Source organism: Corvus brachyrhynchos, unplaced genomic scaffold, assembly GCF_000691975.1.
Source record: "Corvus brachyrhynchos isolate BGI_N302 unplaced genomic scaffold, ASM69197v1 scaffold910, whole genome shotgun sequence".
NCBI classification, from domain to species: Eukaryota; Metazoa; Chordata; class Aves; order Passeriformes; family Corvidae; genus Corvus; species Corvus brachyrhynchos.
In genome coordinates this window covers 411,224-428,802 of record NW_008235730.1, presented here as the reverse complement: position 1 = coordinate 428,802, position 17,579 = coordinate 411,224, and the positions used below count along the sequence as shown (strand labels likewise).

The 17,579-nt window shown below is 43.0% G+C and overlaps 1 protein-coding gene across 1 annotated transcript in view; it reads left to right on the top strand.

Annotated features, from left to right (window-relative positions):
• Nucleotides 1-17,579, top strand: part of ATRN (attractin) — a 142,892-nt gene that overhangs the window by 69,730 nt on the left and 55,583 nt on the right. Inside the window, exons 21-25 of the mRNA XM_008631833.2 lie at nt 4,918-5,011; nt 6,238-6,290; nt 7,495-7,589; nt 8,505-8,583; nt 8,973-9,130. Of these exons, the coding sequence (XP_008630055.2) occupies nt 4,918-5,011; nt 6,238-6,290; nt 7,495-7,589; nt 8,505-8,583; nt 8,973-9,130 (479 nt within the window). The remainder of the gene's footprint in view (nt 1-4,917; nt 5,012-6,237; nt 6,291-7,494; nt 7,590-8,504; nt 8,584-8,972; nt 9,131-17,579) is intronic.

Genomic DNA, 17,579 nt, shown 5'->3' with positions numbered 1-17,579 from the left:
CAGCTCTCCTGGAGCCCCTTTAGGCCCTGCAAGGGGTCCGCAGCTCTCTCTGGCTCCTTCCCTTCTCCAGGGGAACATTCCCAGCTCTCCCAGGCTGCCTCCAGAGCAGAGGGGCTCCAGTCCTGGAGCAGCTCCGGGGCCTCCTCTGGGCTCTCTCCAGCAGCTCCACATCCTTCTGCTCTTGGCCCCAGGGCTGGGGCAGCTCTGCAGGTGGGCTCTCACCTGAGCAGGGCAGAGGGGCAGATTTCCCCCCTCCCCTGCTGCTCACACTGGGGGATTAGCCCAAGGCATAGGGGGTTTCTGGGCTGGGGCACGTCCAGCTCTCATCCACCAGCACCCCTAAGTTCTACTCCACAGGGGTGCTCTCCAGCCATTCCCCACCCATCCTGTGTTTGTGCTCTGGCTTGCATCAACCCAGGTACAGGACCTTGCACTTTGCCTTGTTGAAATTCATGAGGTTCACACAGTCCCATGTCTCCAGTCTGTCCAGGTCCCTCTTGATGCCATCCAGGTACCGTTGGATGCTGTCTAGGTCCCTCTGGATGTCCCCCCTTCCCTCTAGCATGCTGACCATACCAGTTTGTTGTCACCAGCAAACTTGCTGTGGATTCCTCAATCCCACTGCCCCTGTCACCAACAGAGATGTTAAACAGCCCTGGTCCCAGTGGATTATGTTAATGGAGTATAGTGAGGTGGAATGAGACAATTAGATACAGTGGTGGAAGAGGTAGAATAAAAATAACATTGCTCAGAGTAGCGTCAGTACTTCTGTGAAATGAGTGTGGGTGGTTTGTGGCCATCCTGGAAGATCAAAGCAGAGGTGATTAGTGAGCGGACATTGAAGACTTTTTGTTGCTTCTTCCAAGTGTGGAGACAATCCAGTAGAAAATACTTGAATATTCATTTAGTGCATTTACTGGAAGTAGTGCTGACCTTTTGGATGAAGATGAGAGTCAGTAGCTGGAGCATGGAGTCCTGTTTCCTCAGGCAGGAGGAAGGTGGTGATGGTTGAGGCTATGAAGAACTTCCCAATGGACAGATTCGAGGAAGGGGGTGAAAAACTCACAGGGATACAGCTGCCTCCCTTAGAGAAAAGGGATATGGAATTCCAACAGACAGCACAGGTACAAAAGAGAAGGTGCATCCCTGACACTTGATTTCACAACATTATCTGCCAGATTAAATACTGCTGATACTCATAAACTCATTTTGGGTGAAGATACTTTGAAATGCAGTAATGAATAAATTGAGGCTGAGTTGCCTGAGAAAATACAGAATTCTACCCTGAGCTTTCAGGTTTAATCATTGGATCACAATGTGCCTGTTGGTAGGTGTCGCTTTTCTATGTGTCTGCAAATGGAGAGTAAGTTCCTTTGGACTCTTGTGCATAAGGATTGTCCCAAAATAGTTTGTTGTTAGATAATGAATGACAGACTGAAATCATCCAGATGCCTGAAAAAGAAATTAGAAAATGTGTTGAGAGGTTGTGGAACAGCATTCATTCCTTATCTGATGGAACCAGAAGCTCATGTCAGAAGTGCTTTGCTCTCAAGTGCTTTGGGTCCAGGTTTTTAATTTGCTGTGATTTAACACTATTTACTGGGAAGGGGGAAAGAATGAGGGAAGCAGGAACCTGGGCAGAAAGACTGAGATGGATTGGGAAAGGGAAAGCAAGAGCAAATCACCCTATCTGATGCAGCCAGGCTGACTGCTGCCCATTAGTTATTTTTGCTTGGTGAAAACCTTTCCAGAGGGGAATTCTTCAGATAAGGATTGGCTGACAGGCAGCAGAGCCAGCTCCTGTTTTCTCCCTTCTCTGAGCCATGGTCCCTCCATCCTTTCCCGTTAATAATGTGCTGATTTCACTCTTTTTGTGCATTTGTGAGCAATACTTTGTGCTGCTCTGTTTTTAGAGCCCACAGTCACAGCCATGCTGGAGACGGTTGTTGTACACTCCAGCCTGACACACAAACATCTGTGTGTTTGCACACTCATTGCCTAGTGTGAGTCATGGGATCATGGAATGGTTGGGTTGGAAGGGTTCCAATAGGCCATCCTATTCCACCCGTGCCATGGGCAGGGAAACCTTCCACTATCCCAGGCTGCTCTAAGCCCTGTCCAGCCTGGCCTTGGGCACTGCCAGGGTTCCAGGGGCAGCCACAGCTGCTCTGGGCACCCTGTGCCAGGGCCTGCCCACCCTCACAGGGAGGAATTTCTTCCCCATATCCCATCTAACCCTGCTCTCTTTTATTTCAATGCCTTCACTCCTACATAGCCCTGTAAAAAGTCCCAACACAAGGTTATATTACTTGTATTGAAAATATTTTGTCAAACTGCAGTTATTTCCCTGAAAAAATTGTTTGCATCACATCATGCACCCTGGTGTTGGCAGAGCTAGGCAGATAATAACTAAATGGCAGGTAAATCACTCCTCAGAGGTTGCTTTTAGGAAGTGTCTAAGTAGAGGAGTATTAATCAGGAAGGGCAGGAAATACAGCACATCAAATGTAAAAATAGCTGCAAGGTGCTTTCTCTGCCTTCAGGATTTTTCTGAATTTTCTGATTAAAGTTTCCCATGAAAATATGCTGGTGGGAGATAAGGAAGTTATTTGCAAGCGAAGGAAAGGCACTATTATGCCTGAAATCAGATTGCAGCTGTGGCAGTGCTTCCGAACACATCCATGCAGCCTTTGCTGGTGGCCCATGAGTTGCTGGTGCCACGGGCCTGCCTGTTTCCGTCTTCCAGGGCTCAGGGGGCCCTGCAGGGCAGCTAAAGCACGTGGCGTGGAAGAATAGTGTTGGGCAGGTGGGTGACGGTGTTGCCATTGGGAAGCTGGACCCTCACAAATGTAGAAAGAGGAGTAACGATCCCCATGCCCATCTCCGAATGAGTCCATGACCCGTGGTTTGTGAAGAAGGTGGAAGAAGGCTCACTGGAAGGTGGTTCATCATCAGGCTGTTACCATGATTCACAGTCAAAAAGCCTTTTCCAGTGGTTTTGGGTTTCTGCTCCATAATCCAACTCTGGCGGGAAATTGTCATTTGTAGACTCCAGCGAGGTTGTCAGGAACATTCTATCAATAGTTTGTTTCCAAAGTTTAAAGTTCTCTGAAAAACAATGAGAAAATGTCTCTTTGTGCATATCCCAGTTCTTTAGTAAATGATCTCCAGTTACAGGCTTGTAGGAAAGTGGATAAATGAATAAATTCTGTTGTTTTAAATGGGAATATTTGAGTGTTCAGTCTTCTTGATATGCATGTGGCTGAAGAGCAGAGAGGAAAGAAAAATTAATGTTATTGCTCAAGATGCTGCAATCTGCCTCTAAACAACTTGAGGTTTAAAAATCAGGAGATTTCATGTGTGTTCATCTTGAATATTGATCCAGCTTCACTTTGCTTCCCTTGTGCAAAGTGTAAGAAAAGAAGACATTCTCAATAGTACTAAGACTTATTTTTCTTTAAGTGGCTCTAATGAAAAGTGTGTTTCCTTCACAGAATACAATTATTTTGTTGAATTTTCATTCTGTCTCGTTGTTCCCACAATAGGCCTTTTAGCTTCTTCCTCTTATGTCTGTGTTGCTGCTTGGAAACCTCTCCCTTGCATCTGAGAAGCACAATTAAGTGTTGCTGATACAGTATAGCTTCCATTATGTGCCAGCAGAAAGAAGATATCAAAAGGATTCCTATAATAAGGTCCAAGGCTGGCAGAGATATTCAGGACTGGGGACTTAATGTCTAAGAATCTGCTGGTACATTGATTGGCATGACTGCTTAGTGAGGAGGAATATGTCTTCTTAGCAGGGAGGCTCCGGCCTTCAAAGCGCCTTGTTCCCAGCAAGCTCAGGGACCGAAAACGAGATCTTCGCTTTGTGTAGTTTTTTCCTTACATTGTACACTCTGCTATGTGCAGCTCCAGATGGATGCACCTTCATTGGCAGAACAACTACTAAAAGGCACCTGCATACTAGGAGAAATTGTTAAATCTGTTCTTCCAGTGATAGTGAGCGAGATATCAAAGTCAACTGGTTGTGTAGGCTTTGTTCTTATTTGTTGATTTGGTTTGGGTTTTTTTTTCATGTTTCTCTTCTACATCTTTATGAATAAAGGTCTCAAAGTGTGTCAATATGAGCATTTAGTTTAAATCAGGAGCATTTTTGTGAAGAAAATCTACTGTATGTCCCCACCGTGCTACCTTGGATTGGATCTTGAACAGACTCAGGTGTATGAGGTGGTCTGTTTTGGGCATGTGCCAAACCTGGAGTTGTTCAGGGCTGTGCAGGTTTGCTTCAACCACAACTCGATGACATTCAGTGCAAAATTATCCTAAAATATATTGGGGAATGCACCCCAAACTAGTTCCAGCATGGACGTAATCATCTTAGCACCATTTGTTTTCTGCTGATGCTGTTGATAATGACATTATTTCCTCAGTAGGACTGATGAAACATTATTTTTCCCAAGGCCTATTTATTTATTTCTAGGAAAAACCCTTGAAGTCCCACAGGCTTTGTTTTATTTTCCAAACTCTTTTCTCAAGAGTTTTGAGTTTGGCTGAAATGTGTTAGCAAGCCCAAAATTATTCCAAATACTATCTTTTCCTTCCTAGTTATGATATCAGCCCTGCTGTCTAACAACAGCAGAGGAAGTTAAATAAATTTTTGAGGCGAAAAAGCACAGTCTGATGATGATTTCCTAGAAAACATCAGTCCTGGGTAGCTTGTGCTTGCTCGGTTTTGATGCAAGGGTCTATTTTCATCTGCCTTCTGTAGCTCAAAGAAAGCAAAGAGCACCAAATGGGTTTTCATCTGCACGGTAATTGTTGATGTATCTCAGTTTGACAGCTAAAGGACTTAATTGCTATTGAATTTGTTTCTCTTCTTCATTCAACGTTGCATCTTCTCCCCTCTCTTCTCAACAGCTTGCAAGTGCAATGGCCATGCATCCGTCTGCAACACAAACACAGGGAAATGTTTCTGCACAACCAAGGGAATCAAAGGAGATGAGTGTCAACTGTGAGTTCATTTCCCTTTGTTATTTGAAATCAAAAAGTTGTGCACATACCACCTTGGACACCCCCCCATTTTTTAATGGTTGTGTTTATGATGCCTCTGCTCATTTCTTCCTCCTGACAGTTGAGTGACTGCACCGAGGGTGCAGCCAGCCGTGCTTCCCCTGGGGAATATCATGAACAGAACGATTTCCTGAAGACTTCCAGTTTTAAAAACAATTCAACTGGGAATGTCACGCAGAGGGGATGGGTGAAAAAATCCCCATCTCCCAAACTATACATAAAATCACAGAATGGTTTGGGTTGGAAGGGACCTTAGGGATCATCCCGTTCCACCCCTGCCATGGGCAGGGACCCCCCACTGTCCCAGGCTGCTCCAAGCCACGTCCAGCCTGGCCTTGGACACTTCCAGGGCTGGGCATCCACAGCTTTTCTGGGCAACCTGTTCCAGTGCCTCACCACCATCCCAGTAAAGAATTTTTTTCTAACATCTAATCTAAATCTGCCCTCTTCCAGTTTGAAGCCTTTCCCAACTTGTCCTGTCACTACATGCTCTTGTAAGTAATGGGGACCATTCCCAGCTCTCCCGCGCTGCCTCCAGAGCAGAGGGGCTCCAGGCCTGGAGCAGCTCCGGGGCCTCCTCTGGGCTCTCTCCACTTCACTTTTTCCCTCAAGAGTTTCTTTTTAATTGGTAGATTTTACTGTCCGTGCTCTCTGATGCTGTGGGAGTGTAAATATATCCGAAATGAGCCTTTGACATTCAAGCAGTTTAATGGAGCAGTTTTAGAGCAACAAATTTGCTGGAGGTTTCTCTGTAACATAACAGAAATGCTTTTAGCGTAATGTTAGTGGAAATAATTTAATTCCAAATAATTTCACTGCCAGGTTTATTTTTAAAGCATTGCTCACATGAATAAACGTTTATAGGATAGAAGCTGGAATGGCCATAAATGACTTAAGCTAATCCAGTTCCATGCATTGTGAAGAGCTAATAAATACTTCCAAGTGGATGCAAACGTTAATATCCAGAATTTTATATTTCATTTTTACTGCATGTGAGTTGGACTTGCAGGGAACATGGAATTTCTTCATCAACCCAGTCTAGCTCAGACATTCATCTTTAATTGTATACTGTTATCAGCACAGGTTGTATTTACTGGTATTTAGTGGCTGGGAATACACAGAACTGCAAAAAAAATCCGTTTATTAAAAAATATGTATTCTTTTTAGGTGTGAAGTAGAAAACAGATATCAGGGAAATCCACTTAAAGGAACGTGTTACTGTGAGTACCCTTGGGATTTTGTTTGGAGATAAAAAATGTGCTTGAAGTTTAAAATACCTTACTTAAAACTTGTTTTAGTTGCCTCAACCTGTGTTTAAAATATGGGGGATTAAGGAAAGGACAAAAAAATAGCTTAAAAACCTTCACTTTTCTCAAATGCATTGTTTAAAGAGAGTGAAAATGCTTTTCTTGATAAGGTCTCTGTGATGATTGGATCTTTTGAACACTATTTTGAATGTTTTTCATATGACTGAGATGAAATCTGGTCTTTTGGAGAGCCCTCTAAACTATATTCCTAGTAGGTAAAAAACAAAGAATGTCTAGAATTTGTATAAATGCAAAATACTGTTTATTTTAAATTCTGGTCCATGTTAGAATGGATTACAAAATTGCCACGTTTCCTCTGAAATGAACAGTTGGATTCCCATGCAGTTCCAGAAGATCCTTTGCCAAGATTCAGATTACCTAATGGAAACTTTCCAGCTTCTATTTGCAAATATTAGCAATCAGCAGCCTGGCAGGCGTGGAGAGATAGAATCTTAAATTACATAAAGTCTCCAATAGTGGTTTTGTCCAGCACAGAAATGATCAACTGGCTGGTTTTGTCATATTTGAATTCTGCTTGTGTGGCCAAACAAGGGCACTGCTGGCTTCTCATGACAATCTCTGTGTAAGAATGACCAAATTCCTTGCTGAAATGGCAGGGATGGTTAAATGGGCAAAAAGTGGGAAAAGGCAAAACTTACGAACTCTTACAGGAAGAACCTTGTGCTGTCCAGATCCAGTCTTGCTTGGTTCTATTCCTTGAATATTTCTTTGTGCTGTGCATTATCCCCTTCCAAGTGGGAATTACACAGCTATTGAATTTTTCTGCTATTTCCTTAGATCACAGAGGTATTGCAGGCTGGAAAAGTAAATCTTTTGGCATGTTTTTTACAATGTATAGGTAGGATATTGATTTAGATCAAGGCTGGAGGCTGTTGCCTGGCAAGTGTAAGCCACCTCTCTTCCCCCTCTAGGCTCAACTCCCAGAGTTTTTTGTTCCTTAAGTGGGATCATATGTAGGTTGGAGTCATTTGTAGCAGTGTCATGACAGTGTCATGTCCTGGTTGTCCAAGAAACCCTTCAGTGAGACCGTGCCTTCCTTTACAGAAGTTTCTTTATTCCAGGAGGTGGGATAACTGTCTCCCTGCATTCCTTACAGATACTCTTCTCATCGACTATCAGTTCACCTTCAGCCTTTCCCAGGAGGACGATCGCTATTACACAGCAATCAATTTTGTAGCAACACCTGAAGAGGTAAATTTTCTATTTTCCCCTTTAACTTTGTCCTTTGTCTTCTCTTAGCCCTGGAGGCGATGAATTGTTACAGTTCTGTGGGTCTCCAGGTGTAGTCTTGTGGTGTGGAAGGTGTGTCCAGCTCCCTGGAACAGCCAGAGCTTTCTGACCTTGGCTTGGCCGTGCAGTCCCAAATCATCACAGTACAATTTCGTAAGGAGCCACAGCTGATTCTTTCCAGTTGATTGAACAACCTCTGAGCCATTCCAGTTTTTTTAAATCACAGAACAGTTTGAGTTGGAAGGGACCTTAAAGATCATCCTGCTCCAAACCCTCTACCAGGTCCTCTGCAGGGACACCTCCCACTGTCCCAGGCTGCTCCCAGCCCCAATGTCCAGCCTGGCCTTGGACACTGCCAGGGATCCAGGGGCAGCCCCAGCTTCTCTGGGCACCCTGTGCCAGGGCCTGCCCACCCTCATATTTATTCCCAGTATCCCATCTCTCCCTGCCCTCTGGCAGTGTGAAGCCATTCCCTGTGTCCTGGCACTCCAGGCCCTTGTCCAAAGTCCTTCTCCAGCTCTCTTGGGGCCCCTTTAGGCACTTCTTAGGCACTTCTCTTCTGCAGGCTGAACAATCCCATCTCTCTCAGCCTGTCTCCAGAGCAGAGACAATTTGCTTGTTTTCACCCCATATCTTGTGTCTCAGTTCTTCCTGTGATATTCTATATGTGTGACTTTCTTATTCTTTGTTAGGTTTTCCTTGAGGAGGAGAATGCTTCTTTCAGAAAATGTAGTATAAAGTTTTTAGCTTGATGTATTTTCTTTATGTAAGTAACAAATTTCAGGATAATTTTTTGTAGTGAAGATTTCCTAGGAAACAGTACAGTAAAATTGCTTATCCTAAAAATGGGGTTTCCTCTTTGTTTTCTTCCTTTAGCAAAACAGAGACCTGGACATGTTCATCAATGCATCTAAAAACTTCAACCTCAACATTACTTGGTCCACAAGTTTTGCAGGTGAATTGAGGATGATCTAAGTAACTTGAGAGCTTCTTTATCAGTTTCTGACAAATGCAAATTTAACTGGGAAAACTTGGGGGGTTTTTAACCTATGTACTTTTTGTGTAGTGTTCTTAAATAGTCAGCCTGAGGGAGGAGGTAAAATGTTTAAAAAACCTATGTTTTCAACTTTAATAGTGTATTTTGTAAACATTAAAAGTGCAAATTTTATTTTTAACAATGCAACATCTTGGCACACATTGATTTTGATAATGCAGTGCATCTTGAAATAGTTGGTTTTGAATGAATAGTTAATTTTTTAACACTAGAATTTAGGTTGGTTTGCCCATTTGTTTGTTTTCTTAAATACACATTGAAATATCTTTTCTTCCTACTCCTTACAACAGCTGGCACGCAGGCTGGGGAGGAAATTCCAGTTGTTTCCAGAACCAATATAAAAGAATACAAGGACAGTTTCTCCAATGAGAAATTTGATTTCCGCAACAACCCGAACATCACATTCTTTGTTTACGTCAGCAATTTCACCTGGCCCATAAAAATACAGGTAAGAGCTGCTAATATATGTAAAATTATTTAAAGGTGCTTTTTTTGTTTCTCTCAAGAACTGTGGCAGTTTGCTGTGCTTGGAGTTTCCAAGCTGAACCAGCCTTGGTGTAATCCCACAGCAGACAGAGTTTGATGTTCCTGGATAAGAGGAAGGTGTGAGGCATCTTCTGATGTTGGCCTCAGCCCAGTGGATCTGAAGATGTGCTGTGAAATAAAGTGACACACTTATTAACAGGGCTGTGTTTCACGAGATGTGTGACTTCAGATTGATGATATTGATGTTGTAGAAAAAGACTGATAAAGCTAAAGACGAAGCCTGGAAAGAGCAGACAGAGGAAATACTTTAGTGGCGCTTCAGTGTCTGGTTCTCAAAAGGCACAGCTCGAGGACCATCCCTTTTCTCCTGCTGCTGCCTAAGGCTGGTGGCATGTGCAGGACAAGAGGGACAAGCTCATTCTTTCACTTCATTCAGTATAGTTGGTTGACAGGCAGTGCTGTGGTGATGAAGCTGGTGCAGGAGAAGCAGTGGATGAAGCTTGGTGGTCATAAAATCAGACAGAATCACTCTGTGATGGCAGTCACAGCGACTCTGCAGCTGCTGAGGCAGCTCACAATTCACAGGAGCCTCGGCCTCCTTCTTGCAGTGGGCTCGTCAAGTATCAACCCCCTGTGTGCTCAGAGTGATGTGGGTGTTCTTTGAAGGACAAAATCCTTTGAGGTCTGGAACAGAGATCATGGAATGCTTTGCGTTGGAACAGACTGTAAAGATCATCTTGTTGCACCCGCTGCCATGGGCAGGGACAGCTTTCACTGGCTCCCACCCTCCCAGCCAGCAATTCCTTCCCAACATCCCAGCCCAAGCTCCCCTTTCCCAGTGGGAAGCCATTCCCTGGCTCCTGTCCCTCCATGCCTTGGCCCCAGTCCCTCTGCAGCTCTCCTGGAGCCCCTTTAGGCCCTGCAAGGGGCTCGCAGCTCTCCCTGGCTCCTTCCCTTCTCCAGGGGAACATTCCCAGCTCTCCCAGGCTGCCTCCAGAGCAGAGGGGCTCCAGGCCTGGAGCAGCTCCGGGGCCCCCTCAGGACTTTCTGAGGACATGAATGTATCAGTCGTTCTGTTCAAATGCCATCCTTGAACTAACTTCTGCCCTCTTAACTCTTGAAATATTCTTTACCATCTTTATCTCACCCAAGAATTCCCATTATATTGATATCCATAATGAAACTTGGATTAGCTCTGTTCTGTTGCCTAGGTCTATATAATAAATTATTTTTCCAAACAGAAGATAGTGAACTGGTATGGCACAGGTTACTGTTGTCAGCTCCACTGCTTGTTCATTTCAGTTTTTCATTTACTAATTAAGTTCTTTCATTCAACTTGTCTTGAAACTTTGCTTTCTCTAGAGGTCTTGGGAGGGGGAATATTTAGATTCTCCCTTCTTCCCTAAGTACAAGTTCTAAATGTTCCATGCGCAGCTATGCTCAGATGGTAAACTGCTTTAACAGCTTTATTCCAGAGGATACTATTTCATGAACCATTTCTTTTGGAGTTGGGATGCGTGTTGTGTGCTTTCCCTGGCTCTGAATGCATCAAAACACTTGAGTTCTGTCTCCACCTTTGTTGTGTATCTCCTGTAACTTCATTCCCATTAAACACTGCCTTGCACCCATGTTCAGTGTCCTTGTCCCTAATGAAAACTCTTCATACCTCTTCTTACAGCATCCCCTCTTCCCTTCCCCTCCTGGTTTTCTTTACTTGTATGCTTTGTTTTCATTTGCTGAGCTCTGGCACAGCTTGACTTCTGGCAGTTCTTATTTGATCTCTCTACTTCTTGCTGGCTTTAAAGACATTGCTAATGAATCCTTTCCTCTCCTTAATATGAAGTCTCTTTAATTGATCCTCATGTTCCTTTTGAGGTTAGCTCTGAGGATGCAGCTTTCAAATAGTTTTGCATCTTTGACCTGAGAGAAATATTTAGATGGCAGCTTTCCCATTCCTGATCTCCTTAGTCCACTTGATTTTACTGTTTGATTTCATTTCTCATAGTTAAAGAGTGAACTTTGATTCTCTTACAACACTTAACCTCTCTTTATCCTTAATTTAATGTGAATGTGCTTGTATGCACTCAATCCAAGTTAATGTTTTATCACCAGCTCTTCTTAATGCCTTTATTACTTGCCAAAACAAAGTCTAAAATAGCATCAGCTCTTTTTCGTTGAGACACACTTTTTGTGAAAAAGTCTGGCAGCAACCAGGAATCTGTGGTCCATAGTATTTCTATTAGTTTCCTCTTCAGTGCATAGCTAAAAACCAGGACTGACTGTGTCCTTTCAGGTCTTGTGCAATCTGCTGTGATGGATTGAGCTTCCCTTAGTTGCAGTCTGTGTTCCTACCTGTCCATTCCATACCCCAATTTTTTTCATTTTTGTGAAGTTGTGGCTCTTTGTAGTTTGTGTTCAATATGATAAAATAGAAGCTAAATCATGGTACAGGTTTTTGGGACAAAGATTTTTTGGACAAATACCTAGAGAAGCTGTGGCAGCTCCATCCCTGGAAGTGTTCAAGGCCGGTTGGACAGGGCTTGGAGCACCCTGGGATAGTGGAAGGTGTCCCTGCCCATGTCAGGGGGATGGATTGAGATGAGCTTTAAGATCTCTTCCAACCCACCTCATTCTCTGATTCTGTGATTTTAAGACTTCCTAGCTCAAGTCAGTCCTTGACTCATCCCATGCTACATTCTTCTCAGGAATAGTTTTTATTTAGACCTTTCCCTCTCTGATTTATTTTTCCGAGGGGTTCATCCCTGATTTCACTGCAGAAAAGTTCCTGTGCTGTTGGGATCAGTCCTTCAGGGCAGACTGGCTTGTTAATTAAAACTCCATGTTGCAGTATGTGCAGGATGCAAACTGTTCTCTTATCTCCTAGCTTGTCTCCCACAGTATTCCTCATTGCAGGTACGCTATTAAACTGTCACACAGCTACAGAACATGTTTCAATTTCCCTTTGGAAATTACACTGATTTTAATAGAGTATGTCAAAGTCAGGAAAATTCTGCTCCTGCCAAGCTGCTGGAAATTATTCTGTCCTCATGTGTGTGCGTCACCTGGCAGCTCACGCGTGTGTTTGGGCTGTTCCTGGGCAGTGCAGCATGTCCAAGTCATATTTTTGGGGGTTTTTCTTTGTTTGAATATCTTAGTAAACTGTCCTTGTGCATACACTCACTTGTCCTGGCTTATTTTCAATTTCAATACAACAGATGTATTTAAACATGAGTGTTTATACAAAATCTTGCAACAGAAAACTTCAGAAATATAGTTTTTACTGCAAAGCAATTCTGTAATCCACTTTTTCTTTAAGTATTACAAACTTTATCTTGAAGTCCTTGATTGAAATCTGTCTCTTACTCACTCTCCTTGCCTGTTAAAATCTGCACTTGGAAAGTATAAATGCTCCTTTGTGTAAGAGATGGCTGTGTCCCTGCCAATGCTCAGTTCTGGCTCTTCTTTCCCCGTCTTGCTCCACCTCTTTTCCAAACCACTTCAGTTCATTTCTTTTTTAAAGTATATTGGTTTAGGATGTCTTTTCCTGCCTGGTTAATGACTTAAAATGATTATTCAGTAAAAGAACTAAAGCAGCAAAATGCAGAAAGCCTTCAAAATACAGCAATCATCTTCCTAATTCCTCCTTTCTGAGCAGTTCCAAGCATGCAGGAGTTCACTTGAAGCCTTACCTTGCCAAGCTTTCCTGAAAATCCAGGTAAGGTCTTGTCAACAGTGTCTGGATATTTCCATTCTCTCTGCTTTGTGAGCTTTTCTTTGCTGCAAACGTTGGACACATGGAATTTTGAAGCATTTAACAAACCCCAGCTGTTCACCTTCCTCTCTTCAGCTTTGCTCTAAATATTCCCTATCTTCCCCCAAAGTGGGAATGCACCCTTTAGGAAAGGACATTAGTGGGCATTGAAGGGTTGAGCTTTTTTTTCACTTATATAAATGTAACAGTAATCTTTTTCCCACTATTTTTGTTTGCTTAATCTTCATTGTGAGTTTGCTTTGTTACTCTTTCCAAATTTAGCTCAGAGTAGAAGAGAGAGATTGACTATAAATAATCAGCTGTACAGTAGCACAGTAAGAAGCAAAGGAATTCAGTGCAGAAACTTTCAGAGGAGTTCTCTTCATGGGTTTCAATGCATGCAAAGTGAGCTCACTCTGAGGTGAAACTGCAGTTCTGGAGCTGACAAGTAGTTAATGGTGAGAATTTGAAACTCTCTTTGATACCTGTGTAAATGTCAGCAGGTTTTAACACTGTTGAAACTAGTATGTATTTACCTGGAGCTGATTCCAGTGAGTGAATCCCTCCCCAGAGTGTACAGGGGGGTGAAAATTCAATCTACTAATGCAGCAAATTCTCCCCTGGCTGTAAGCTTTCTGCTCCGTTACAATTTACTGCTGATGGTGTTTGCTACCACTCACTAAATAGAAATTGGTGGTTTAGTCTTGTTTCATACCCAAACTATTGTTTACATTCACTAACATTCTGTCCCATCTGATATTTGACTTTTTCCTCTCAGATTCAGAGCATCTTGCATTGATCTCTACGTCCTGAGAATGTGTAAGATGTTTAGGAGCTGATTAAGGCAAAACCAGTTTGTAATTGTATCATTAACTGGCAATTGCCTCCTCTCTTTCCTTTGTGTTGGTTGAAGGATTTTGATTTGAACATGTTTAAATGTTAATTATGAACCAAATGCTTCAAGAAACAAAAAGAGGTGAAGGAATTTTGCAGCCCTTGCATACAAAATGTACCATTTGCAAAATCTCATTAGATATTCACGATATATAATTGTCTTGGCAATTCATCGTCGTGTTGGGCTTCAAAGAGTGCCACTGTAACTACATAGCATCGCTGCATGTGCAGGGTGCTGGAGGCTGCAGCAGCATTGCATAGCTCCCACTCTTTGAAGAGTATTTGAGAACCAGTGGGAAACATTCAACTCACTTAAATTGTTGCCTTCTACTCAGATTTCATAAAGGCTGTAATGGAAAAATAGCTAAAATTGCCCCTGCTGCCTTCAATTTTAGTTTCTCAAACTTTCTTCCGGTTTCTTCTACTTGATTTATTTCAGGATCGTCTATCTATATAGTCTCCTTTATATCTTTATCCCTTTTTACACAGAAAGTTCATGGAATGAACTGGATTGGAGGGACCTTAAAGACCATCTATGGAGTGCTTAACTCAGTCACATCATGTGTTGTCCTAATTAACCTATTTCCAAACATGCTGTTTACCCTGATAGGAAGATATTGGTGAACCCACTCAAAATGCTGTGTTGCTCTCTGGTTCATCTGCTGAAAGGGAGAGTGGTGAACTGAAAGGTGGAAACAATTCATGTCCCTTCAGTGGATTGCAGCTGGCACAGGAAGTGTCAGGAGGTCAAGTGCAGAAACAGTAACTAATGGGAGACCTGGAAATTGAGGACAGGCTCAAATGTGCTGTAATTAAACCATAATTTGGTCTGTGGTGCTTTCTTTCGGCAATGATCCAGGTGACTGTCACAGGTGACTGTGTTTGGACTGGCACACAGAATCCTAGAATCACAGACTGGTTTGGATTGGAAGGGACTTTAAAGATCATCTCATTCAAACCCTTGCCGTGGGCAGGGACACCTTCCACTATCCCAGGCTGCTCCAAGCCCCATCCAGCCTGGCCTGGAACACTTCCAGGGATCCAGGGGCAGCCACAGCTTCTCTGGGCAACCTGTGCCATGGCCTCACAGGGAAGAATTTCTTCCCAAATCCCATCTAACCCTGCTGTCTGCCAGTGTGAAGCCATTCCCTGTGTCCTGGCACGCCAGGCCCTTGTCCCAGGTCCCTCTCCAGCTCTGCTGGAGTGCCTTTAGGCCCTGGGAGGGGCTCTAAGGTCTCCCCAGAGCCTTCTCTTTCCAGGCTGAACACCCCCAGCTCTCCCAGCCTGGCTCTGTAGGAGAAATCCAGGTGTCACAGCTCCAGCTGATCTGTATAGATCTGTTGCAGGTGCCATCCCCAGGAATGAGATGTCAGCCATTAGCTGATGTGCTCTTTAATGAATCCCCTTCCTTCGGGGCCCTCCCTCTCTGCCTTCTGTTGCTTTGCTTAAATTTCCATTGCCAGGATGACTGTGTCCAACTTTGGAAGGAAAACACTCATTTTAGTGCTCCAGTGAAGAGCTGCACTGCTGCATTATGTGAGATTTCTGATAGATCTGGGAGTATGACTGTGCTCCTATTAAACATTTCAGAGCAGGCACTTTCTTGGATTCAAGTGCCTTGTATATTAGACCTGTGACTACTAATTTTTTTAAGACCTTTTCTTCTGTCCTGAGTTGTCTTAAGGGAATAGCCGAAGCTCTGTTGTTTCACAGGCATCAAAAGACTTCTCTGCCTCTCTCTGCAACCCAAGGGTTTGCCATAGGATTGTGTTATAGTTACTAATTGCCTCCTTTGACCTGGGAAAAAATTCCCCCTGGTTTCCATCATATGCTGAAAATGGCTGTAGGTATATAGGAGAGCAAATTCCCTTCACATCTCTTTGGCTTAGCAGAGCTGGCAGTGATGTTGGAAATGGGTCTTTTCCTTAGCCGGGAGGTATTTCCTGTTTTAGTACTTAGGCAAAATTTAGGTGGAGCCACCTGGCGTCAGCTGCATTTCTGAGTCAAGATGAATTATACACTAGACTGAGATTCTGCTGAGGAATGGGTCTTGTTTTTTCTTATGGTGAACGTGGCTATTTAAGTTGGAAATATTAGCCAATATTTTACAAACTGCCAGGAATTACATTCCTAAGAAGACTCCACAATCCTCAGACAAAGCTGTCGATCTGATCTTTATCATTGTTTATTTCAGTGTTTCATTGCTGTTGTGTCCTGCAGTATGTAAATACTGAAACCTTCTGAAATTCTCATTTTTCAAAGTAAAGCTTCTTCATTAAAGCAGTTTTGATTTGAAATTCTTCTTCTAGTGCTCTTCCCCATCACCCTGCTAGTTTTATTGGCAACATTACCCCTAAAACAGGTGGTCTGCATTAGCAGGAATATTAATACCACTTTGAATTAAGCTTTAATTTTACTTGCCATTCATGTTTAGTGTAGTTCAGGAAACATTTGTTTTGTTCCAGAGCTAAATGATGGATGACACTTTGCCACAGCCAAGGAAAGCTTTGGGGTACCTTTAGCTCCTGCCATCTGAGGAAGGGCCCAGAACAGAGCTGGAGGAACAGCAGATCTCACACATTCCTTTTATGTTAGGCTTTCAGCCTCTTTCAGGTGACATGGTTATTGCCAGCAGTGATGCTCTCTGCGTTTCCGCTCTTTGAGGTTTAGAGCCTGACTAAAAGGCTTTGGTAATACATGGGAAAAGATCGAGCGAAGAAACCATCCACGGTTAGAAAGCAGGGCCTGAGCTGTCTCTAATTCCTTGATTCCTCTCTGGAGGAAGCATTAGGCATTTGATACAGGGCATAAATAACCCCTGAGGACTGGACATGGCCCATGGAGGTTTCCAGCCTTTCTCTAAATTAGTGTAATTCTCAAATCAAAAGCCACAGGCTCATCGAATGAGAGCTCTAGGTGAGGGTAAAGAAAAAGTGTCTTTGTTGTTGGCCAAAGAGAATAAAATACATTGAGATAGGTAGTGATTACTTCGATAAAATAATTATGTGGGCTTGAAATTGCAGTGAGGTTGCTGATCTGGACAGGTTTCCTGCCAGGTCCTCATGTGCCTCATGCATATTTAATGAGGAAGAGATGTAGGTGCAGAGATAAAATCATCCTCAACTCTCTGGAACCATTTATTCCAAAAATGTTCTTTTTTTCTGTTGCTTCTGAAAGCATTGTAATGCCAAAGTTGTTTGCTAATGATGTCCCTTGCCTTTCTTTAGTTATAACTGCAGGTGCTTTTGGGCCTCTCTCCCTGTATTTTCTCTCACCATGTGAGAGGTTTTCTTGAAATGCAACAATGAAATGTAAATCAATTTGTTAATCTGATGAAATTTGCTGTTGAATGTAATTACTTTTGGAGACATGCAATTACATGCTGATTTTTCAGAACAGGCAAACTGACATCATCTACTGTGGGATGGAAAGATTTAAAACAGAACAGTTAAATGGTCCTTTAAAACATGAAACAGCTGCTTGTGTTTTATCTGCTCCTGCTGCCTTATTTTTGGCATCAACCGATGACATTTTTCTCCTTTTAGAAGTTGTTCCCTTTTCGATTAGGTAATATTTTTGTTAGCACCTTCTTAAATCCTTTAAAAGGAGGATTTCTCTCAAAGGCAGTTAACCCTTGGCAGGATGTGGTACCACTTCAGTCCTTTTTACAGGAGGTTGTAGCTTCAGCAACCCTGAAAATTGTTCATGCCAAACTTTTCCCAGGTGCTGTGTTGGGTGGGGGGGGGGGGGGGGGGTTCTCTAGCGA